The sequence below is a fragment of the Oxyura jamaicensis genome, chromosome 14 (genome assembly GCF_011077185.1).
Source record: "Oxyura jamaicensis isolate SHBP4307 breed ruddy duck chromosome 14, BPBGC_Ojam_1.0, whole genome shotgun sequence".
In the NCBI taxonomy this organism is placed as follows: Eukaryota; Metazoa; Chordata; class Aves; order Anseriformes; family Anatidae; genus Oxyura; species Oxyura jamaicensis.
Window position 1 is genome coordinate 10,681,254 of NC_048906.1, and position 24,278 is coordinate 10,705,531.

At 39.9% G+C, this 24,278-nt stretch overlaps 1 protein-coding gene and 1 long non-coding RNA gene across 5 annotated transcripts in view; one reads left to right on the forward strand and one right to left on the reverse strand.

The window, feature by feature from the left end:
- GSG1L (GSG1 like) overlaps positions 1-24,278 on the forward strand; it is a 65,195-nt gene that overhangs the window by 15,960 nt on the left and 24,957 nt on the right. For 3 of the 4 annotated variants that reach the window (XM_035339571.1, XM_035339574.1, XM_035339573.1), the window contains exons 2-3: positions 5,262-5,309; positions 22,455-22,607. In XM_035339571.1, coding sequence (XP_035195462.1) covers positions 5,262-5,309; positions 22,455-22,607 — 201 coding nt within the window. The remainder of the gene's footprint in view (positions 1-5,261; positions 5,310-22,454; positions 22,608-24,278) is intronic. The other variant, XM_035339572.1, reaches the window with a different exon arrangement.
- Positions 4,688-22,547, reverse strand: LOC118174309. Its single transcript, XR_004754611.1, has 3 exons — positions 22,419-22,547; positions 11,838-11,938; positions 4,688-4,862 (listed from the first exon to the last, which is right to left on the reverse strand). It is a non-coding gene; the product is annotated as an uncharacterized LOC118174309 (long non-coding RNA).

Here is a 24,278-nt window from a genome sequence, read left to right on the forward strand (position 1 = left end):
TGCCTGAAGAAGTAAAAAGAAAGGTCAAAACATTCATCTTTAAGATACATTACCTGCTCAGAAGCAATATACTTTCGAGTTTCTGCAGAAACTGAGGTAGGGTCCTACAAAAAAAAACTTTAATTTACAGTGATAAATGGATGAAACAGACACAAGGGGAGAGACGTGGGGCCGTGTGTCATGGCAATGAACTTGTCTGCTTTTTAAACAATGGGTTTAAAAGGTCTGAAAATACTATGCAATTTTTTAGCTTGCTTTGTGCTTCATGATTTGTCTGTCATAGTCACAGGTGTCATATCTAAATTAGGGCCTGACTCGTGCCTGCTGGAAAACTGGGGTGAGTGAGGCTTAGACATCTGGACCAGAGTAGTCAGAGTTAGACAAATTCCTTTGTTTGGTCCCCCAAGAAAGATGATGTCCAGTGAACTAGTACTAAATGTCAGGTTCTTGTGGAAAATGACTGCTTCTTTGCTTTCTACTGTAGCATCAAGTGCCCAGCCAGGGTTCCAAGATGATTCTCAAAGTCTTTAATGATAACCTTTCCAAAACATTCAGCTGACAGTGTGAATCCAGTATTCTCTCAAGCAGAACCAGCATGACTTTTGTTCTTCTGCTTAGCATGTTCCCTGAGAACATGCTTGCATGGGCTGGCTTATAAAATAAATTCAACCATTCTCTTCTCACTCACATTCTCCCTTGCATGAGGAATACAGTGTTTGGGGCACTGAGAAAGTGCAGCCAGAATTTGAATGTTGGGTCTTGTACAAGAAAGCCAATTGAATGCCCCCTTAAGAGCCCTCAGGTTAGTCCCTCAAGTTTGTTGCAATCAAGTCTATTAACATTCTTTGAAGTGAAGTACAGAAATGTGAAGTCCAAATGAACTAAAATTTTGAAGAACTTTATCCTTGAGCCATTACATAGGACTTTGGCTAGAGTTAGATTAGCCAAAAACTCATTCCTCACTTTTCACCCTCAAACCACAAAAGTTACCTCTGTCCCAATGCCATCTCCACCAGGAATATAATTAATACACTGTCTTTGTCTTTGGAGTACCTCTTGCCTTGTATTCTCGGGTCGTGTTCAAGTAATGCCACTGTCTTCTCTAAAACATATACAGATGCCAGCCAGTCAACCATCCCTAACTTTCACCTGTGTCTTGGTTGGAACTATCCAGGATTGCTGTAATTGTAAGCTTACATATTCTTCTGTAGCTCATGCACATGTTGCTGTGACATTCTCCCTACCCACAAACTTCACTGCATGTCCCTCTCAGCTCAGACCAATTAGCAGAAGCTTCTTGGCTTTTTTTTTTTATCAGCTCCTTTTTGATCCCACATCTGAGTCTACCTTTTGCTTCATTGATTCCATCAAAAATTTCATCCTCAATGTGTGATTTACCCACTGCTCCTCTGCAGTTTAGTCCCTTTCCTTGTTTACATTGAGCATTTTCTCAACAACCAGGATGCTTATAGCAAAGTTGTGAGGGCAGAAAAACAGTTTGTTATTCACTTCCCAGTTTCTCTCTGTCTCTTTCACATGCGCTACAAAGGATTAAACTAAATTCCTTCCTGAAGGCTTCACATATAGCTGAATACCTTTCACCTCCTTCTCTCTTTTGTCCTCTGGCTTGCAAGCTGCCCCAGGTTCCTTCTGCATTAAAAAAGAAATGTTTTCCATTCTGCAGGCACTATTACAACCATAGATGATAACAATTTAATGATTTGTCTATTTAGGTTTCCTTCTACTCTAAGCTTAAAATAGGTTAATAAAAATAATTTGCAAATCTTTAATAAAAGCACGTCAGGAAAGTCTCCTTGAGACTCCAGAGAACGTAGTCCAAGACCTCCTGTTAAACCAAGTCCTTCCAAGGAAAATTTATCTGTAATCCACAGTCAAGAGTCATTTATTATGACACAGAGGAGTTCTTCATTCTGGTCAAGGCTAGTTGACAGCAAAAGTCTTTTGCAAGCTCTAAAATAGTTGCCACTGGTTTCTCAGAAGATAGGCTGTACAAGCCAAAAACATGCCTCATCTTCCATCATCTGTAGAATTCACTCTCTGAAGTTTCTTGCATCTTCAGGTTTTTCTCCAAAGACTGCCACATTTATTTTTTTTCATAAGAAACTACCAACACATTAAAACCTGTCAGAAAATTTTGAATTTTTCCTTTTTTTTTTTTTTTTTTTTTTTTTAAACTCATGACATGGCTGGCTTAGGTAAAGAAGAAATCAAGTCACCTGGAACATGAAGTTTTCAAGACAGTTAAGGTTTCCTGAGCCAAGGGCTTAGATTACATTTGGACCATAAAGAGTCATCCCATCTAAGGCAGGGATAGCAATGTACTCAGAAGGATAGATGGACGGTAGATGTAACTCAATGTACGCTGGAATACATCTGGGCTAATTGACCTAAAGTAAGACTTTGTTGGCTCTGCTGCCTCCCTATCATCACTCAGAATAGTGTTGGTGCCAGCTGCCTGTTACTGCTACTTGCAGGTGGTGCTGCCAACCAGGTACACTGTTGCATGGACCATCATGCTCCCTGTTTTAAAGTGGTCCATTGCATTTTGTTGTTGTTGTTGTTGTGAGATACTGGAGTTGAGTCTTATCAGGAGCAATCTGCTTTTAAGTCTGAGAATAGCTTCTTGGAACAGAAGTAGCTTCACCCAAACAAGGGAGCGCTGATGCAGCCGCTGGCCTGAGACATTGGATGTTGCAGGACATGTTCTGCACTGGACAATGGAGAACCAAAACTGTTTTAAGGCCCAGAAAAATCCCTCATGCTACCTAGGACACGACAATTTGGGATCTCTGCATTACAAAGATGTTTTAGTCTAGCTTTGAGAGCTACTGTTCTTTGCAAATGATGGTTTTCATCACATTTTCCTTTCTTAGATAAAACTTGTTTAAAAAAACTAAGTAATTCCCATAAATATCAATGTTTGTCTTCTACAAAATGTAGCAGAGTAGATAACAATCAGACATTTGGGATGAGTGACAAGAAAAAGGAGCTCGTTTTTCTCATTTTCTGTTTTTTAACTATGCAGGTTGGAAGAACTCTGAGGCCTAGGTAATTAATGAAAGGACAAAGTGAGAAAGGTTCATTCTTCTGTTTCAAATAACTTACTGAAATCTTTAGTAACTTCATTCTCATGACACCACTGAACTGGTTTGTCATGATTTCATTTTTTTTAAACTTGCTTTCCTAAGAGGTTAATCCATTCTCACCGTTGCATCTACCTTAGTTCTCCTCCCCCTTCTCTCCATTTTCCTTGCCCTGATTCTCTTGAGGATCAGCTGCATCCTTATCCCAGCTCAGAAACAAAGCTTCTTCTTTCTTCTCAGTACTGATGACTCAGACACCCATCCATACCCTGAATCCTTCTCCCACCCGATCTGCAGCTCCCTGTCATCTTCTTGTGGCCATGCAGTGAACATAAAGAAGAACGAGGTAGCTCTAAACTGTCAGAGATCTCTTTTTCTAGTCACTGAGAACAACTCCCCATTCTTTTCACTCACCACTATGGCATAGGCAGGAAGTTGATTCTTGGCTGTTCTGATTACTCAGTGTCCCTAATTCCTGCACTTCCTGCAAATTTCTTTCTTTAGGGTAACTGTCCCTGCTCTGTAGCCATCAGAATTACAAGAAGAAGATGGGAAAATCACTTTCTGTGTTGGCAACCCCAAACATGTCACCTATCTGCTACTTCTCATTATTCTTCCATCCTCTTATCCTTTATTTTTCTCTACTAAAGTGCCTACCAAGATCTAATCAACAGCAGCCTACCTGAGTTGTTCTATAAGCTGTTACCCTTGTGTTCAGTCATCTTGCTGTGCACTCATTCAGTCCCCAGTATCCTCTTGTTTTATGCCTTTTCTTCCTTGTGCGCTGTGGGATCGACAGGGTGACTGCACAGTACACCACCACTATTCATGTTATTATGGACAGCTGTAAGCACAAAGGGTTCCTGATCGCTGGTGCAGTTATCAAATGTCTGTACCTGTCTCTGACAAGATAAAGGAAAAATTTAGAGTAATTAGCAGTTCTCTCTCCTATCTTCAACTTCTTCAGCTACTTTTCCTTACTCTTTAGGCAAATTTCCTGCAATTTAGGCAAATCCAAATTCTGTAATTACCGTACACATTGCATGAATGAGTGTAGCAGTGTGCTGCTGAATAAGCTTTGGTGGGATCACTGGGATGAGCATCCTGACCAGGTTGCTCCTAGACATGGCTGTCATTCACTGCCAGAGGCTGTTGGTGCTGGGTGGTTGCCAGCAGGACGTGCTGGGGAAGGTGGACACATGCTTCTGTAGCACATATTGGTCTCCTTGCGCACTTTGACAGTATACTGAGGTAAGGCCGCCAATATTCTGGGGCAGACCTGGCAAGTCCTCACTGCGCTACTCCTTTTCTCTGTTTTGCACGAGCTTTTTAGCTCCCTTGTACATGTCAAGTACTTTCAAGGAGTGGCAAGAAAGGGATTTTTTTGTTTTGTTTTGTTTTGTTTTGTTTTGTTTGTTTGTTTGTTTTTTGTTTGTTTTTTGTTTGTTCGGTTTGGATTTATTTTCTTCTGTGTATTGTTTTCATAACAGGTGTTTACTTTTTCCATTTTTTCAATATATTTCCTATCAGTATTACAACTGTACTTTAAGGTTGTGGGGGCAGCTTGCCAGCATTTACAGACTTCTGCAGCCAGAAATATTTTCGTCACACTGGCATATAAACATTTGCTCACAAGCTGTGAGCAAATCTGTCAGAGTAACTCGAGAGGGACGCTGAGTACTGAGACATCTGTGCACGTGGCAGTACTTCCTGTCTCCAGGAGTTTTGGCCATCCTCTGGTGAGGTACAGGCATTGTACTGAAGATGAGAAGAAAGGGAGCAAATGTATTGGTGAATTAGGCCTGTGTCCACCCAGTGCTACCCCACCACAGTGCCTCTCCATCTGGAGTTCAGAACTGTTCTAGCCCTTAGCAAAGAGCATCACAGACACAACAGGGACCTAATCATGAGAAAGGAAATTTTTCTTTTCTAATTTTATTTTGTACTCCTGACCAAGGGACTGTGAATACCAGCCTTGTGAGGATAATGTGTTTTGTCCAGGATGAAGGCCCAGTGAATGTCTGCTCTGTGTGTGAGACAACATAGTGGTCGTGCAGAGTCTCAGGTGGGAGTGATGGTAGAAACAGCAGTCAGAAAGAGGAGGCAGAGCAAAACCAATCAAATTATGTCTCCTAAAATAATCCTTTTCTTTTAAAGGTGAAAAATGTCGAAGTTTTATTGACCTTGCTCCGGCTTCTGAAAAAGGTAAGACAATACAGTCAAGGCTTCTTCCCATTTTACAAATTGCATCAGTACTGTTTCTTGTCATACTTCAGTGCCAGGGGAAACATTACTTCCTAAGTACACAGGAACTTACATGTCATCCGGATTAGATGCAGCCAAGAGTTTAAGACAGATGTTTACTTAGTTTATGCAGACCTGTCATTTCTCTGATGCATTTTTTCTTCATTTAGCTGCTTGTTTTTTTTTTTTCTTTTTTCAAGTAAATTAAGATTTATATTGTAATAATGACATCTACCTATTTCTTGTACCAAGGAAGGTCACAATACATAGTTTCCTTAGGCCGTGAAGACATTTATAGTCAGAAAACTGCAGTCACATTTATTTTCAGATACCAAATGGCACTTTGCGAGAGGAGATCATGTATCTGCTTGTTTATTTGACCTACCCTCAAAAAAAAAAAAAAAAAAAAAAAAAGGAAAAAAAAAGTCAGCTGTACAGAAAGGACAGGCTGCAAAGCTTTTCTTTACCTCATAATAGAGGTAAAAATTTTCCACAGCAATTTAAGCCATATTTCCTAAAAGTATTTATCAGCAAATAATAATAAATGAGTAAAGTTCAATTAACCAACGAATTGGGCAGCTGAGCACCCAGTTCTGCATCCTGCTTCTTGCTCAAGACAGAGCATTCTGCCCATAATTGAACAGGTGCACAAGCCCTGTACTGTCCTTCACACTGATAATGAGATTCTGGAGAATCCAAGGGGCAGGTTAAAACTCATGTCTGTATGAAGAAATGACAGAACTTGTTAGATCACTTGAGACAATCACAAAACCTTTTGTGCATATGGTATCTTCATCAAGTTTGACAGAGGCAGCAAGCAGCGTAAAGAACAATTGTTCTTAGTCTAAATTATTGATCAGCTGGACAACTTGAAAGAGAAGGGTAATTACCATTAATAAAATAGTGGCGTATTTCAGTGAGAGACATAGTTAACAGTCTCTGTGAAGTTTCTTGTAAGTATACTTGAATATATTACACAGATAATGGAAAACCAGTCCTGGGATGACTACCATTAATGGACTGTGAGCTAAATCTTACACACAGCAATGGGACCTTGGGCATAACAATTCTCATTAAACCATTAGCTCAATGTTTAGAATAGGTCAGAAAGCAACTGTCTTTTAGGAATCATTAGGAAAGGGTTGAGAACAGAGCAGAGAATATCCCATCACATGATGACTTACACATTCAAGAGTTGCTCTCTACATAAAATACAGTGTAGTATTTTGTCCTTTTTAGTCCAGTTCACAGAATGCCAGCAAGAATACTCAGAGTTCTAGAGGATTCTGTACAAGAAAGAGACTAAGAGTCTTCAGCCTGAAGGAGAGAAATGTGAAAGGAGACAGAATGGACATTGATAAAGACATAAGAGGAACTGAAAAGGCAACAAGGCCTAGCGTACATTGCATGACACCGTAGGGAGACAGACTCAAAACATGCACAACGTGTCTGTTATAAAGGCAGTGGGATGGTTTTGTGCTTTATCCATTTTTCTGCGCAAGTTCATTATGGTTCATAATGCTGGGTTGCGTCACCCACACACTTTCCAAAACAGCACTTAGTACTGTGAGTATATTTTGGTGTTGCTAAACACTGTCAGCATATTTTTTTTTCAGTAGCGCTTTTAGAGTTGCTGCATGGTGTCAGTGTATATTTCTAGACTATTCTATTTTTCCCTTTTGAAGAAGTTAAGTTCATTTGGTGTGGTTCTAGTGAAGAAAATTATTTCTATTTCTGAAGTCTATCCATGCAGTTGTATGGCATATTCACAGAAAGAGGGGAATGCTCAGCTGGAGATACAAAATACTGACTACCTGACTTACAAACAAAAACAGGATAAATTCTGCAATTGTAGACCAAATGGACTCTGAAACATAGTCTGAATTCTTCACCATCAGTCTTGTACTATCCAGAGATCCTTTCATAACATGTGAAGAGAAAATTGTGTCAATGATGCCCAACTTTTCATAGAATCATAGAATCATAGAATCACAGAATCGTTAAGGTTAGAAAAGACCTCCAGGATCATCTGGTCCAACCATCCCCGTACCACCACTATCACCCACTACACCATGTCCCCAAGCACCACATCTAACTTTTCCTTAAACACCCCCTGGGACGGTGACTCCACCACCTTCCTGGACAACCCATTTACAATGCCTAACCACTCTTTCTGAGAAGAAATTTCTCCTAATTTCCAACCTAAACCTCCCCTGGTGCAAGTTGAGGCCATTCTGTCTTGTCCTATCTCTAGTTACATGCGAGAAGAGGACAACACCCAGCTCCCCAAACCTTCCTTTCAGGTAGTTGCAGAGAGCAATAAGGTCTCCCCTGAGCCTCCTCTTCTCCAGACCAAACAACCTCAGCTCCCTCAGCTGCTCCTCACAGGACTTGTGCTCCAGGCTCTTCACCAGCTTCGTAGCCCTTCTCTGGATACACTCCAAGGCTTCGATGTTCTTCTTGTTGTGAGGGGCCCAAAGCTGAACCCAGCACTCGAGGTGCTGTGTACATGGGGGAGTACATGGGGACGATCACCTCCCTCGTCCTGCTGGCTACACAATTCCTGATAAAAGCCAGGATGCTGTTGCCCTTTGCCACCTGGGCACACTGCTGGCTCATGTTCAGGCAAGCATTGACCAACACCCCCAGATCCTTTTCCTCTGCCCAGCTTTCCAGCCACTCTGCCCCAAGCCTGTAGTGCTGCATGGGGTTTTTGTGACCAAAGTGCAGGACCCAGCACTTAACCATGTTGAGCATCATCCCATTGGCCACATCTACCATTCATCTAACCTGTCCAGGTCCCTCTGCAGGGCCTTCCTGCTCTCCAGCAGAAACTTATTTTTCACTGCAGAATTCTTTAACTTCCTGACTTACTCTATTCTTCTTTTCTAATTAGAAAGACCTTCCTAGTTCTTTAATTTCTTCATCCTCTTACTCAGCATTAACATTACTAAGCATCCCCTGTGCTGTAATACACTTTTGAAAGAGATCAGAGAAGTCAACATTTGAACCTGTATTTCTCAAATAGATCAATGAATGTACTGAGACCAGATGATTCCTGAGGGCTGACCTCTGCTCCATTCCAAAGGGAATCCTATTTAGAAAAGGTGGTAGCACTATGTAGTTGGCAAACTATGTGCTCAGCACCTGGTAAGGGGCAGGAGACAGATTTCCCCCACTTCTGGAGCAATGAGAAACCAGTGAACACCTCCAGATTCTTGTGGCATTGATTGGGCATGCATACTGGTCATAAGCTTGTTAGCTACTCAGTAACACCCGATGCTGAGACAGATACTTGATTCCTCTTCCAAGTAAATGAGATATGAAAATGTACAGCAAATATGTAAAAACTGAGTGCCTTTTTCTGAGCTCAGCTATACTAACATATTTTGGTTTTCATAGACCATTGCATAACTGGAATTTTTTAGACTAAATTTATCTTTACAATAAGACTTCAGCTTATTCCTGTAAACACATTCTTGGCATAACTTACACTAAAAAGTTGATGTTCAAGGTTTTGATTGTCTAAAATGTCTCTATTTATACATGCGCTATTACTGCAACTGGGCACTTAGCTTCCCAAAGTTTTCTTTTCAGTTGGTTATCCGTGATCCAAATAAGACCTCTATCTAACCAACTTTTCTGCTAAGTACAGGTTGTTGAAGCCTGTCAAAATACTTCCAAGCACACCATCTTCCACTTTTAAGGCATGCTGGAAAGAAGTCTAAGAACAAACTTAGCCTGGTGATGTAACCAGTCTCTTCTAGAGTCCATCACCAACTAACAGCAAGTCAGTATAAAACCTCTTCATAATATTTAAAACCTTCTTAGCAGAGGAAACTTAATCTATCTCTAGTGTAGCTGGATACCATATTTCTGAACAGCTATTATAGCCTTTGCATATATTGCACCAGTGCCATCTACTAAAAAGAGGCAAATATGAGCAGCAAAATTTGGGGCAAACAGACCCACGGAATGGTATAAATAAACATTTGCAACCCACGCTAGGAGAGCTCTCCCCTACACTTAAGTCAGCTGCCAACAATCTGTCAGAACCTTCTAAGACTAACATTGAATTTATTACCTATTGCTGTTTGTTAATGCCAAATCTGCTTAATAAAATCAGCTTGGTGATAGTAGGTAATAAATAGAAAAAAACATTTTCTGTGTTCACAAATATTTTGTATGACAGTTTCCATTCACTAATGATAAAGGATGGTAGGGTGGTAACCAAGGCTGGTTGCTTTGGCCAGGATTCTTAATGGGCAATCACAGAACAGTTGTTTTGGGCCCCACGCACTGTGCTATTTTCTGATTTTCATTACAGATGTGAGTAGTAAGGGAGCAAGTATTTCCAAAAGGAGTTGGAAGGAAACTGCCACCTGATCTTTTAGTTCTGAATTGCTCCTGGGATCTTCTCCACAAAATGTAATCAAAGTTTTGCTCCTGCTGAGTATTTTTATGTCCAAAGAAGAAAAGGAACCTGTTTAGTGAAGGACACTTACGTGTTACAATGGAAAATGCATGCAGTTTTTAGCTCCTTGATCCATTTGTAAATACACCTTCCAACCTTTCTTCTCCCTTTTGGCTGTTTGAAACAAAGCTTGCTAACACAGTTTTCTGTCAAGCTCCCTGATGCAGTGCCATCCAAATGTCCACTGTTGCCGTGACATATTCCACCACAATTCTCCTTCTCTCATCAGCCCTTTTGGGTGCACCTTCTAGCTGCCATCACTTCAAATCTGTGCCTGAGAGAACTTCCAAGAGGCCATGGAGGATACAATAAAAAGGAAGAAACCAAGGCCAAATACTATGCCTGGTAACAGCGGCACCGCAGTGTAAAGCAAAAGGTAGCAATATGTCCCACCAAATGATCTGACAAATGACACCACATATAAAGGCCTGTTCCTCCCCCTGCACAGAACTGTGTGGAGATTTGGATTCCCTCATTCTTCCCTAAATATATAAATGTCAGCTGTGAGATCAGGAGAACGAAGAGTTATAACTGGCTAGACTCCCTATCCAAGTGAGGACTGGAATATACAGAGGAAGTTACTTGGAAATTGCATCTATGCTGAAATAACTTTTCTGGGGAAGACGGAGGGCTTGCAGGGAATGTGGTGCCTCTGAGGGTTTTTGGGATGGTGCTCAATGTGGCCATGACTCAAGTGCATTCCAAACACCTGGAGTGCCTGCACCATGTGCTGAAATGTGGTGTTCTGGCCTGAGGAGTCCCACTGGGAAGCTGCTTCAGGAACAGGCTAAAAGGTTGTTGTTGGCTCAAAGTTTAGAGATGGTTGTCCAATATAGGACAGGATTCACATAGGATTCACAGGACAAAATCCCTACAGGTATGGTACAATCTCACCTAGTACTCCCTAAGTCCTCACCTGCTTCAACTGTCATATCTATGGCGTAATACCCCCCCAAAAATAACAAAGTAGGAAGTCATGAGCAACTGCCCATACAGCATTGCTTTCTATTTATTCATAGGGAAATTCACATGCATAAAATAAACAAGACTTTTCAGACACCATGAAAATTGAGGCAAGGTGAAATCTGACAGACAGAAAATGTTCATTGCTAGTGACTACTTAACACTCAGCATTGTTACAGAAGACTACACTACAACACAGGTAACAATAAAGAAAATTAGATGCCTGATTTTAATGGATACTGACATAATTAGTGTATCAGAAATTTGATGGGAGAAAGATAATTAGTGGGACAATAATGTAATGGCAATGATTACACTCAAACCCAAAGCAGGTATTATGCACTAAAGTTGAATTAGAGTAACAAGGTAATGTCAGCAACAAGCAACACCATCTCTGTGGTTGGATTCCATTCTCAGAGAAAAAGTACAGAATTATGCTAGTGATCAGGTGAGGTGGCCAACAGCAGCAGGGTCAAACTTTGTATTAGGGATGGTATAAGGACAAGAAAGAAAATAGCAGAAGACAATTTTAAAACTCCATACATAGACTGAGAAAATGTCACACTAGATATGATGCAGAGCCTAAAATTTGAAGAAATATAATGGACATGGAGAAATAAGTCGAGAAACTTCTAACTCTTTATTTATCCCTGAATGGTGTGGTAATTTTGGTTCAAAATGGTTCTAGGAGACACTTTGCATCCGTGACTAACATACACAGATTCAGCATCCTTGCAGAGTGAATAAGTCAAAAAACAAACAGCAACAACAACAAAAACCTTGTGAATTAGGAAATGTAAGAGAAACAAGCACTAATTAAAAGAAGTGAAAGGTGCGGCTAAAACCTCTCCACAGGGAACTGTACAGGGGCCATTGCTCTTCCAAAAGTGCTTTAAAAAATGGTTGAACAGTTTATTGCTGATAATGGGCCATTCATGGCACTAAAGAAAAATGATTTGAAAAAAATGCATTTGCAGAGAGTGAGAGGGTAAATGGCAGATAATATTTGATGTTGATAAATGCAAAGTGGTGAACATGAAGAAAAATCCTACCTTTACAAATATAGTGATGGGTTCTGAATTAGCTTTTACCCCTCAGGATAGAGTTCTTGGAGTGGTGACAGACAGTTCTATGAAAACATCAATTTAGTGATCTGCAGAGATTAAGATGAAAAGAAATATTAGGATCATTGTAGAAAATAAAGAACATAACAAAAAATATCACCATGCCACCACATGTATTTATGATGTACCCACCCACAGCACTCTGAGTGCACTCCTTATCCCTCTCTTGCCAGCACCAACTCAAAAAAGATATGATAAAATTTAAGGAGAGAGGAGAATGACAGTCAAAAATAGGAAACACTTTTTTGTATGAGAAGGAAAACACAGAACAGATTTCAGGATGGAAAACACAAAAATGAAACTCAAACCAGCCAATTAAATATATATATATATATATTTAATTTAATTTTTATTTGTGTGCATGTGTACTGTGTAGATGAAGAAGAAAAAAAGAGAATAGCTTTTCTATAACTGCTTCGACTACCTAGAGACCTACATCCAGTGAAAAGAAATGTAACTGGTTCTCCTGTAAGAACTGCACACTTTCCAAAACAGTCCCTATTGTCTTCTTACATATTTCATACTCTGCTTACATTAATTTTAATATAATTGTAATAGGGTTTATATATATACATATATATATATATACACCCACAGAGTCAAGTAGCTGTGCACTTGTATTAGGAAAGTTATGTAGAAAAAAAGATCTTACTGACCTTTTATCTATGTTTTCTTACACATCTGTTGTGAATTGTAAGTTTGTTTTTAAGAGCCAATTAAATATACAAAGAATAAACCATGCTTAGGATCAGAATTTAGGTAAATTTGCATTACAAAGCAATAAGCTTGCTTTTCATGCTAGTAATTCAAAATGCATGGAGAACATTGTTTCTCTGCTGTGGGAAATGCTAGCCACAAGTTCTGAGTATAATTCATTTCTCAGCCCAGTGCTGAGGAAGTACATTATCAGCACTAACTCTAGCTCTTCAAAGGAAATATTTAACCCCAAAATATTAATTAATGCATATGGGATAATCCTGATTTAGGGTGTTTGTCTTGAGCTTTCCCATTATATTACTCTACCGTATTCACACTAGGATATAGAGAATGCATGCAAAAAGATATTCCACAGGTTGTTCAATGTCCTGTGCAGTATTAAATTCAGAACCAAGCCCAAAGTCATGCCATCACGCTAAAAAAAATTATTTTATTTAGCTCACAGCTCAACCTCACCTTTGAAATTAAAGAAACCAGCGAAGAACTACAGCTAAACAAAACCAAAACAGCTGGCATTTCTTCTATGTCCTAAAGCAGTTTCTGCTGATTTTTTTTGTCATATGGTCTGTCATGTTCTGTTAACTATAGTCCCTTATCTGTGTGCTGGTCCTTTGTATTTTTTGACTGCCTTAGTTTTACAGTAGCAGATAGTTTTAGATACGTCCAATGTCTTTCAGGATTATGAAGCTTTCTTTGTTTTGGAGGGAACTCTCTCTTAGTTTTGTGGTCTGTTTCTCTCATCCCACATCTTTTACACTGCTGCATAAGAGGAGCAGACAGATGGTCTGATATTATGAGACTGCATTAACCAACAGATGGACTGACTGCTCAGAGCTGAGTCCCTATGCCAGCCACAACAGCATGCTCAGTGTTTATTCCTTCCACCATTTTTTATTGATCATTCCAACATTTCTGGTTTATAATTCCATTCTTGGAGCAGCAGACGTGAGCCAATGACTAAAACCATCAAAATGCAACTGGAAGAGAAAGCATGAGATTTATGTCACCATTTTAAGCTTATTTTAATTCCTTTCCCCCCAAAAAAAGATGCATAACATTTCACAAAATGTACCTGTTTGTATATTTTTTCCTCTCTTCTCTCTCAAAATGAATGTGAGGAGGAGTGATTAATTTCAGACAGAGGAGAGATTAATGTGAGATCAAGATGTCAGTTCTAACATAAAGGGGAAGTCTGGAAAAACAGAGCAATGACAGACAGAGGGTCTAGAAACATAAGGGGAAGCTAATACAGAGCAGGAGAAATGAAGCAAACAGGATCAAAAATGCAGAGAAAATAACACTCTCTATATATAAACAGACTATCTTAAAAATCACTAGTGTAAGAAAACCAAACAGCCATTAGACATTAAGTCTGTGGAGCACTCACCATAAAAGCCACACCTATTACATGAACATTGAAACAGCTGTCAGTGTACTAGTAGCATTATGCTATTCGTTCTAGAATTGAATATTAAAGAAATAACTAGATTTCCCCTGTTGCAGCAGACAACGGTCGGTGCCATGAACCAGGGTGACCTCTCAGTCAGGTCTGATAATCTTAAAGAACACATCTCTCTGTTCCAATGTTTCTAGCACATAGTTGTTTGTTATATGAAGTGTGAAGGAGAAAAAAACCAAAGCCTCCGCCAGCTCGTATCAGATTTTCTCAGACAGATCAAGGTTGAGTTGATGGAGGAGTGACTATGTCTCATCGTAGCTCATCTGGACTCCTGACTATCAGAGCAGATGTTTAACACTGAGTTATGAGGACCCTGGCAAGTGTAAACCTTTTCAAGATCTCTTTGCTGTCTGCACCATGGTCCTGTCTTATAACTCACCCAGGAACAGCATGGCACAGTGTGACAGTTCAGATGAGGCTGTTTTGGTCAGACCCTTGAGTCTAACAGAAAGAATGGCAGTTCTATTATTAGAATTATTAAGCAGTAACTACATCTCATCTTCAGCAGGGAGCACAGGCTGAAGTAGTAGGTGTTTCCAAGGAGGATAAAATCCCATTGAGATATTGTCAATGTAACTTTACCACAATTAGGAAGATGATTTTCTGTTGGAAAGGGCCCACAGGAATGACACTGGACTATTGGTCCTTGGGCATTGCTCAAGGAATGCTAGGGTGATCAGGAGGCAGTGTCACATAGCTTGGCATGTAACACATTTCCAAGCCACTAGTCAAAATGCAAGACTAACATTTTCATGCACACAGTTCCTGCCTGTACTGCATATAATATAGTTAACATGACTCAGCAAACTCCTTCAGGAATAGCAAGATGATTTTCCCAGAAGAGATTCTTTACGAGCAAACAGCTCATGTTTATGGATTAAAACTGCTTTGAACTCTTAACAGCAATTTCTCTCTCAGCCACCTTTTCTGTGTTGCCTTGAGAACAAGCACTAATATTGGATTTTTGATAGTCACTTTCATGACCTGGCCAGCCTGAAGAAGCAGGCCAGGAGGGGATTTAAGTATTATTATTTCATCTGGAGACAGGACTTGACAATCTGGCATGAGAAACTGTTGTCATAATGAGCTGGCACCAAAAATTGACTTTTCTGATTTGCAAATAAATATATAATCATAAACATATGGCATAAAACTCCCTGCTTTTATGTGAATATGGGTGATAAGAAGTGTAGATGTGTATTTATATTCTCTAGAACTGGTTTGTCAGCTGTATTGTTCTCAGGAGCTCAACAGTAGATGAAATTATGGAACTTTGTGGTTCCACGAACACTGGGAAAGTCTTCTTTATCAGCCCACACATAATATCATTCAGATGGCATTGAATTCTTGGTATTTCAGTCCCAATTGCTATCAAGCCTGAGAATGGCTTTACTAACATAATACAAAACAACAAAGAATCATCTTTGCATGCTGTGGGGAAAAAGCACAGAAGTGTATGTCAATTTCTTTACATTCTTGGGGTCAGTTTAACCAGAACTTTCTGATATAAAAGTTGGAGTCAGCAACTGTTGCTTATTTTTGATAGGAAATTGTGGTGGGTTTTAAAAAATAATGCTTGATGCTTCAATATGTACTTTTGCTCAGTGTACTGTGAACGACTCCTAGTTTTTCTTACTTCAAACAATAAAGGCCAGATGCATACCACCAGAATAATCTACAAAGACAACAGCAGTTACTCCTGTTTTGCATTTACACTTAAACTGGATACTAGACAGTCTAAATCTGCTCAAAATTTCTGGGCATCTTTGGACTGCTTAATCAGGAATTCACTGAAGTGTGGTATGATGCATGGAGTTCTTCTAAACATAATTTCTATGACATTTTTCAGGATTACTTTTTCAAAACTCAGTGTTGAAGGTACCTGATTCAGAATGCTCCTTGGTGAGAGTAATAGTGTGATCATTTACAGTGCCTTCCCTAGTGCTCAGGGCTGACATACTAAAATAAATTCAAATTTTGTGAAGAATTTTTGAGCCTTGAAACTCATTACAAGCTGAGGTAAAACGTATCAAATTGTCAAAAAAAAAAAAAAAAAAAAAAAAAAGCTTGCTTCATTTTTGCCTGCAACATCCCAACATCCTTTTGTTAACATGTTGTCTCTGAGCAGTATTTACACTCAACATGATCACCCACTTCTGAAGATATGCACTTAGTATCTATGATTCTACTTCCAAAATCTTGATGCTGCCCTCCACTGTCAGACAAGAAAATGAGGAACTGATCTGATCTTGTCAGACGGTTATGTTGCACTTGAGTTCCCATTTTCAGTCACAATGAATGGCTTGTTCACTTCACTTGTAGCTGCTGGAAAATGAATTTCCTTGGCATGTAGCAATGTTGATTCAGTGGCTGAGTCCTTTTCCAGGGTGATCTCAAAGGTGAAGCACTCTTCTCTGAGGAGGTGGCAATGGTGATTTTCACCAGGAACTCCACAGAGAAGACAATCTGTTAGCACGTTGTTGAGGAAATAACAATAGTGTGATGCTTGAGGATACAAAGAAGTTCATTTATGTCCTGGCTAACTTGTTGGTCTTCTCAGAATCTCTGTACAATGACAGAAGCACAGATGAAAAACATCCTTTAAGAAGCACTATGTTTGCATTTTACACAAAGCTGGTGACCACATAGGAACCTGTTTTGAGATCAGATGATATGAAGGGCCTTCTGAGGTAGGACTCCTATGATGTAAGTAAACTTATGTGGACTTTTTCCAGCTCTGCCCTCTAAACTTCCAGTTGAGCAGCTCATCCCAGGTCATGTTCTTACAGTGCTTTAGTTTCTCAAGAAGGTTGTCCTGAAGATCACTATTCCCTCTTGTCTCCTGGAATAGCTCTGTGGTCTGATGTTGAGCTTCAGAACAATCCCACCTGCAGCATATCCCACATAAAAATTGTGAAGCAGGAGCAAAGAACCAAAGTGGCCCACAGTACACTAACAGAACTCTATCATTGTCAGAACTCTAATACTGTCGAGGAGGCGATAGACTGGTTGGTATGGAAGCACTCGAGGAAGAAATGGCAAGATAAGGTGTATCAGAATAGCAGGTATTGATGGTACTGAGATTAGGTCATCAACATCCTACTGGCCATCCATCTGCAGCTTCTCGGGCCACTAGGCTGGGAGACATAGGACAGCAAGTAAATCATGCTATGTAACAGAGACCTGATATAACAGCAAAACAGACGATTGTCAGCTCCTAGTTGGGACAAAAAGGCACATGCAAACATAGCACATTGTTGCTAACCTACAGAAAGCCCAGAAGACACGAGGAGGACTTGACAGACAGCATCCCTTATTCTTTGTATTGTTTCAGGGAATCCTGGAAAGACTGTCTGAACACACTAGTGCTTTTGAGAATTTGTGTGTATAAGGGTGTAAGTGAAATAATTTCATTTATTTATTTATTTTTAAAGTAGAAGACCTTCCTTTCCTCAGAGGTCTCACATTGCTGCTGCAACACTGCACTGTTATTTCCTGCAAGGTGAGAAGGGATGACACACTGCCTGACTAATGCTGCACATTATGAGGAAGAGGCAGTCAGAACCTGAAATCTTTCTGCATTAATAAGGGATGTCCTTAGGATAACACATCTTAGGTGAGCTCTGTACATGAGCTCACAGCAGCATTCTGTGCACACATAACCATCAGACTGATGAAGAAGCAAATCTACAGCATACACAGGATGAAGACCAAAACATGAGAGAAAGAATACAGACCCTCAGATACAGGCCATCCAGGTAGGAGACTCCTAATGAATCAAGCACTAATTATTCTGAAGGAAATACTTTCACAAAGGCTGAGTTAAGCCAGACAAACCACTGGAGCAGAGGACAGAGGGTGATAGGTACTAAGACAGACACAAAAGGTGACAACAGAGAAGGTAGGAAAAGAAGATAAAAATCCTCAGGAGAGCTTCTTCCCTGTCACCTTGAGCAACTGAGGTTTCTTCAAGAGAAGGTGCTATCTACTTTGCACAAAGGAGGCATTTGAGGTTGTAAGTGGAGGTAAGTCATGCCAAGTGACTGCCTGATGAATCTCCAGTTGAGAGAAGAGCAGTGGGACATCGGCATCAGCACAGAGCAGAGTCACTCTCTCCTGAATTAATAACCCAGATCAGCTGTTCTGCTTCTATTCATCTTCTACATGAAGTTGTAAAATCCAGATGCAGCTTACATTTAGAGGATATTATTATTTCAGATGAAATTCAAAATCAAAGCAGGCAGGACAGAATGTATTCAGACCTGTATAAACATTCTACGTGTGACTTACCTTCCCTGACATTAAATAGATTTTTAAAAAGCACAAAGCAGAGATTCAGTGCACACCATTAAATAAGACATGAAGGTCAGACATAGAGTTCCTTTCTAGGTAGTATCAGGACCTGAAGAAGAAAGATATGGCTATGCTTTCCACAGGAAATTTACCCAGTCTATGTGTCTCATTGGAAAACAGTTTCACAGGACAGCAAAACTCATCTCTTATTGAGACTTAACTAACATTTCCAGTTCACCATGTTTATTTCTCCTGCTGCATGCATTCATGTACTGGCACTTAGGTTGGGCCCCTAGTGAAACTATTTTATTGGATGAAGTGGCTGGAATTCCTTTGTGCTGCTCTTCCGGGGTGCTCTCCCGCTGACCTCTGATCCCTTTCCTGGCTCTGGGCAGCCATTGCGAGCATTGACATCTAACTGGTAAGACTGACGTTCCCCTCCTCCAACAACTTCAGTTTAAAGACCTCTTCACCAGCTTGGCAAGCCTGTAGCTGAAGATGCTCTTCCCTTCCTCTTGCCCTGTTTGACCAGCGGGATACTATTTTTCTCAGCAGCACTTGTTCCTCAGACTCCAGTGGCTTTGTGAGAAGCCAAAGCATTTCCTGTGACAGCAGCCACACAGTCAGGTGTTCCTTCCTCCTGTGACTTTCTCCTTCCCCAGAAGGATCAAGAACACTCACTGGCCACACATGCCCTTCACCCTTACCCAGAGCCTCGCAGTCACTCTGAATATGCCCAAGGCTGCTACTAGCAGTATCCCACATGCCAGATGAGACTAGGCAAGTCCTCTATCTCCCCTATGAGGAAAGGCTGAGAGACCTGGGTCTGTTCAGCCTTGAGAACAGAAGACTGAGAGGGGATCTTATCAATGTCTATAAATACCTTAAGTGTGGGAGACAGAGGGATTTGGCCAACCTCTTTTCAGTAGTTTGTGGGGACAGGACAAGGGGCAATGGCCACAAAATGGAGCACAGGAAGTTCCGCACCAACATGCAAAAGAACTTCATGGTGAGGGTGATGGACCACTGGGACAGGCTGCTCAGGGAGGTTGTGGGGTCTCCTTCTCTGGAGATATTCAAGACCTGTCTGGATGCCTACCTGGGCAATTTGCTCTAGGGAGCCTGCTTTGGACCCGATGATCTCTTGAGGTCACTAAACCTCACAAGCCAAAATAAATAAATTCTAATATGGTCAGTGAGACCACACTGACTTTTCCAACTTCTTGAAGGAACTGGCTCTGAGGGCTTTTTGAAGACATTTACATTGAAGCTTACTTTTCTCTGCTACTCCTGGTAAACTGCATTAGCTTGCTTATTGAATAGTGTGCTGTTGGAATTTTGGTGGTGGTGTACAAATATGCCTATGCTTCTGGCAGGCATTCTCAAAACTTAGAAAACCTCCAAGCTCTTGGTTTCTTCAGTCAGTCTGAAATATTTACAAGCCACTGTAAGGTGAATGAATGACAACTGTAGTTCATCCATCGTATGAAACAGGGTTTTGAAGCTAATAGCCTTTGCACTGGTAGATGGGGAGGAAGCACTAGCAATCAGGCTGGAGAGAAACAGAAAAAGAATCACCAGAACTTTGGAAGTGAAGTTAGTATGGCTGGTTGTTTACAGTTCTGAACAAAACAGACAATGGGTGGCATGTTTTTATTTACCAAATAAATCTAGGTCTGGCTCACAGGTGAAAATAACATTTTCATCTGCTCAGAAAATGAATCATAATTACTTTATAAGCCTACATCAAACAATGCTACGCATCAGAACCTAATACTGAGGCCTCTTCTATTATTCTCAGAGCACCAAATCTCAAATCTGCACTTAATTTGGAAGCAAGCCAGAGACTGTTATAGTGTGTGAGAGGAGATTGATGCACTTTTCCTAGAAATGCCCAGTTTACCAGTGCTAGTAGGCACTAATATTACAGGGGTGCTGGGAGATGCTGTACATACACTGCAGTATTATGCCCAGCACCATTCTGCACAACCCAAGCCTATTTTGCCTTTAATGCCCTGGAAAGATACTGGAGGTGATCAGAGGAAATGATCATTGGAGAGACATGAGACTAAGGAGGGTGAGAGTAGGGATCATGTGCATGGCATAAATGGAGAAGAAAGAAATCTTGCAAGGAAAGGGGTTGTAACAAGGGGATGGATTTCTTGCCAGGAAAGCCACACCACAGCCTTGAACTGCCGTCACTAACACAGCACTACCCTGGTCTGCAGATACCAGAAATGAGTATCTGTGAGAGTTGATACAGGGAATAAATAACCATCTGGGCAGATTTGTTGTGTATTTCAAGGCTGGATTGAGACATTTATGAATTAGAACTAGTTAGTCAGGGCTTTATGTTGCCTCAGGTTATAGGTCAGGTTTACATAATTTGATTCTTTCTGACTCAAGGCATTTCATCATTCTCTTGTCATAGAAACTTCTGGTTTTGAGAAAATGAGGTAAAATCCCCCTTTAATCCTCCTGTATCTTAGAACAAGACTATTGCTGTCTCTCATTCCTATTCCTTTTCAGAAAAGCGTTGCCAGTTGCCCTGATACCAAATTGACTAACAGGTGTGAGAAAAACAGGTGTTTGCTGCTGATGGATGCAATATTACATAAAAAGTCACACTGAAAAATTAAAAGGTTTATTTATGGCTATCTCTATACCGTTGTTTAACTCAAAAGGTTGTATATGGTAGCAACAGCTAAAAGCACATATTAATTAGATGCAATCATAATGGCAACTTCCCAGACAAAATGTGAGCTGGGATCATCCTTGTCATTGACAGGACGCTCAAATATTTGATAGAAGTGAGATTGTGTATCTGATCTGCTAAGCTCAGCTACATGCATTATCACACATGTTCTTCCAGTGAGGAGAGAGCATATTAATATAAGTGAATTCTGTAGTAGTCTCTATGGTTACAAATAGCATTTTCTAACATAAGTCATTGTCTTCAGATGCTTAATTTTCCATGTTTCAACAGCTTAGGCTGTGATTTTCCATCCCTGCTCATTGTTTCCAGGTGAATTCTCTAGCAATCAGGTTAACAAATCTACTGAGCAGATTCTCATGCTGAAACAGCTATTGGAAATCTGGCAGAGACTTACTATTATCATCTATTACCATCCACTCAAATTTACCCCATGGGCTGCTGACTTTCAAGGACTCAGTGGATCCTGCTAGAGGCTTTGTGCTGAAATTTCCATATGTAATATCCACCATGAATGAATCAGTCTCATGCAGCCACTACCAAAATGCTACCAGAACCACTTACCTGTGCACAGCCCCAAAGAGCTACAAAACTTGAGATTCAAACGGGGCACATCAAATTTTCCCTTAATCTGAGGAATTGTAGCTGGGGGTTGAAGACACAGAAGGCAGCACATTTTTTTTAAAAAAAATCTGCAGCTGCTCAACTGGGTGTATTATAAAGAACTGGCTCCACCTCACTGGCATTCTGGCAGTTCTCATATTAGTTGGAGCAGCAGAGATACGTGCAGTGGATTCAAACGCTCCAAGTCAGAGTAGTCATTCGGCAGGGCATTCACTTCTGTGAAAGAGAGCTTCCAAGAATGGGGCCCAAGACTATGCTCTAATACATATTTTAAAGTCCAGACTGGAAATATTTTCTTTGAACAGTCTTTCAAAAAGGAGGTATCCAAGACTTTTCATCTCCCACCAACCCAATATAATCTAGGAGAATATGTGCTATCACTACCACGCATGATATCTAAAGCATGATGTAGTGAGGGGAAAATGGAGCCTGTGACCTATGTTTTGGATCACAGGGGACAAGATGTTTTAGGTATATCCAAAGAGGTTATCTGGCCAAGCTGGGATCCTAAGCAACAGCTTTGTCTTTTTTCTGGCATCTTCACCACCCTTCTGTTCTTCAGATTTTTATTCACCAACTGTTCTATTTCCCAGAGCTTGTCAGATTTTTACTAAATTTAATCTACTGGAATACCCAATTACTGATAAATATTCTTGATTTTGTAATTAATTTTTATCAACTTTAACCTCATGAAAGTATTTACCACATAAGTAACTGGTTGCACTCTTGCACTTTGCAGGTGTCCTGTGGCTGTCAGTAGTATCTGAGGTGTTATACATCATGCTGTTAATCGTTGGATTCAGCCTTATGTGCCTTGAGCTCTTTCATTCAAGCAGTGTAATAGATGGGCTCAAGTTAAATGCCTTTGCTGCTGTCTTCACTGTGCTTTCAGGTATGAATGTTTTTTTTTTGTCTTTTTTTTTTTTTTTTTTTCTCCCTGGGAACATGGACAAATAAAAATTCTAAAACTCTGAAAGAATAAAAACTGGGAGCTACAAGACTTTTATCCTTGCTTAGCTATCACATTTCCACTGCAAGCTGGGAGCAAGGACAGCATTATAACGTTGTCTCTTGCCAAGGAGAAGTAAAAAAATATAGTCCTGATTTCACAATGGCAATGCAGTAATTAGCATCTCCCATACCCCACACAGCCATTACTATACTCTCAGGTAATGGGAAATGAAAAATATATAGTGTTGAAAATTACTTTTCCCATATTAATTCTAAGAGTATATGAGGGCTTGATGCTCCAAGCCAAAGAAAGAAGTCCATCTTGTTCTTTAGCAAAACTGAGGATAGAAAGGATTGTAGTAATCAGACTTAGGACCAAACCCAAGAATAATGTGGGGATGTGCAAATTTCAGAGGAACTGTTCAGGCTATTTTCATGCTGTCTGTACTTGGAGACCTTCAGCATATGAACTTGAGGAATTCACTTCTCTAAAAGGAGTTACCAAATCTAACTGTGTAATTGAGGACCAATTCACTCTGTGCTGTCTAAAAACTCCACTTCCCAGGATTTATAAAAGCAACCATCCACAGATGGCTTTTGTGATCACTCCTGGATGGACTTCTCTGGCAGAAAGAACTTCTGCAATACAAGAGGATTTTATTCTGCTGTATTTCAAGTTGAAAGACATTATAACATGCAGTGCACATTTCTGTGAAGGAGCCTCAGTCTTCAGAGGTTGCCTCAAATCTTGAATTACAGTTAATGGTATAAAACTTAGCTCAGAAGTGGACCTGAGAGGACCAAAAAATAAAATAATAATGATCTGGTAAAACCCACCAAAGCATAATTTTCAGATTTGGATGACATAAAAAAAGGTTCAGTTTTCAAACAATGTGGAATTTTCAGGAAAAAATTTTTACAAGATATTTCTTTTTCACTTTGCCATTAACTGAACTTTTAAAGTTTTGTGAGAATTACATAGCTTTATTTCCTACATGTCTTTCTATTTTTATTTATAAGTAGAATGCCATTATGTTCCAAATGTAAATTTAACATTTTGGGAGGAAAAGGATAGAAAAAGAGGAAGAAGCAAAAATAAAAAATAAAAATTGATAACTGCTTGCTGTTATTTCAAGTGACAGAGATACCAGAAGAAGGAAGCAAATAAGACTGTTTTGTTTTCTAAAATGAAAATTTTACATAAACTGAAAAGCTTTTGTTGCTTCCATTTTTCCCATTATTTTAAAAATGAAAGGTTTTGGACAATCAGTTTGTTTAATCTAACTCTAAAACTCTTTAAAAATGTTGTCCCTCGGTACTAATAAGTCTATTGTGTAGTTTTAATCCTTCTGCGGCATAAATCTTGAATGCAGAAAGCTTTTGGCTTAGAATGTAGCTGAAAAAAGTGGTGACACTATTTTCATTTTTTTTTTTTTTTTTTTTTCCTGGGGTCAGATTATAAAGATGCAGGACTGGTTGGCTCCTCTCAAGTCTGTAGCTCAGCACATCTTGAGACTATGTAAATTCTACATTATCTGAACAAGTACAGGAAGTCTATGCCGTCTGAGCACCAGTGCTAGCTGTTTTTATTTATCTATGTTCCTGTGATATC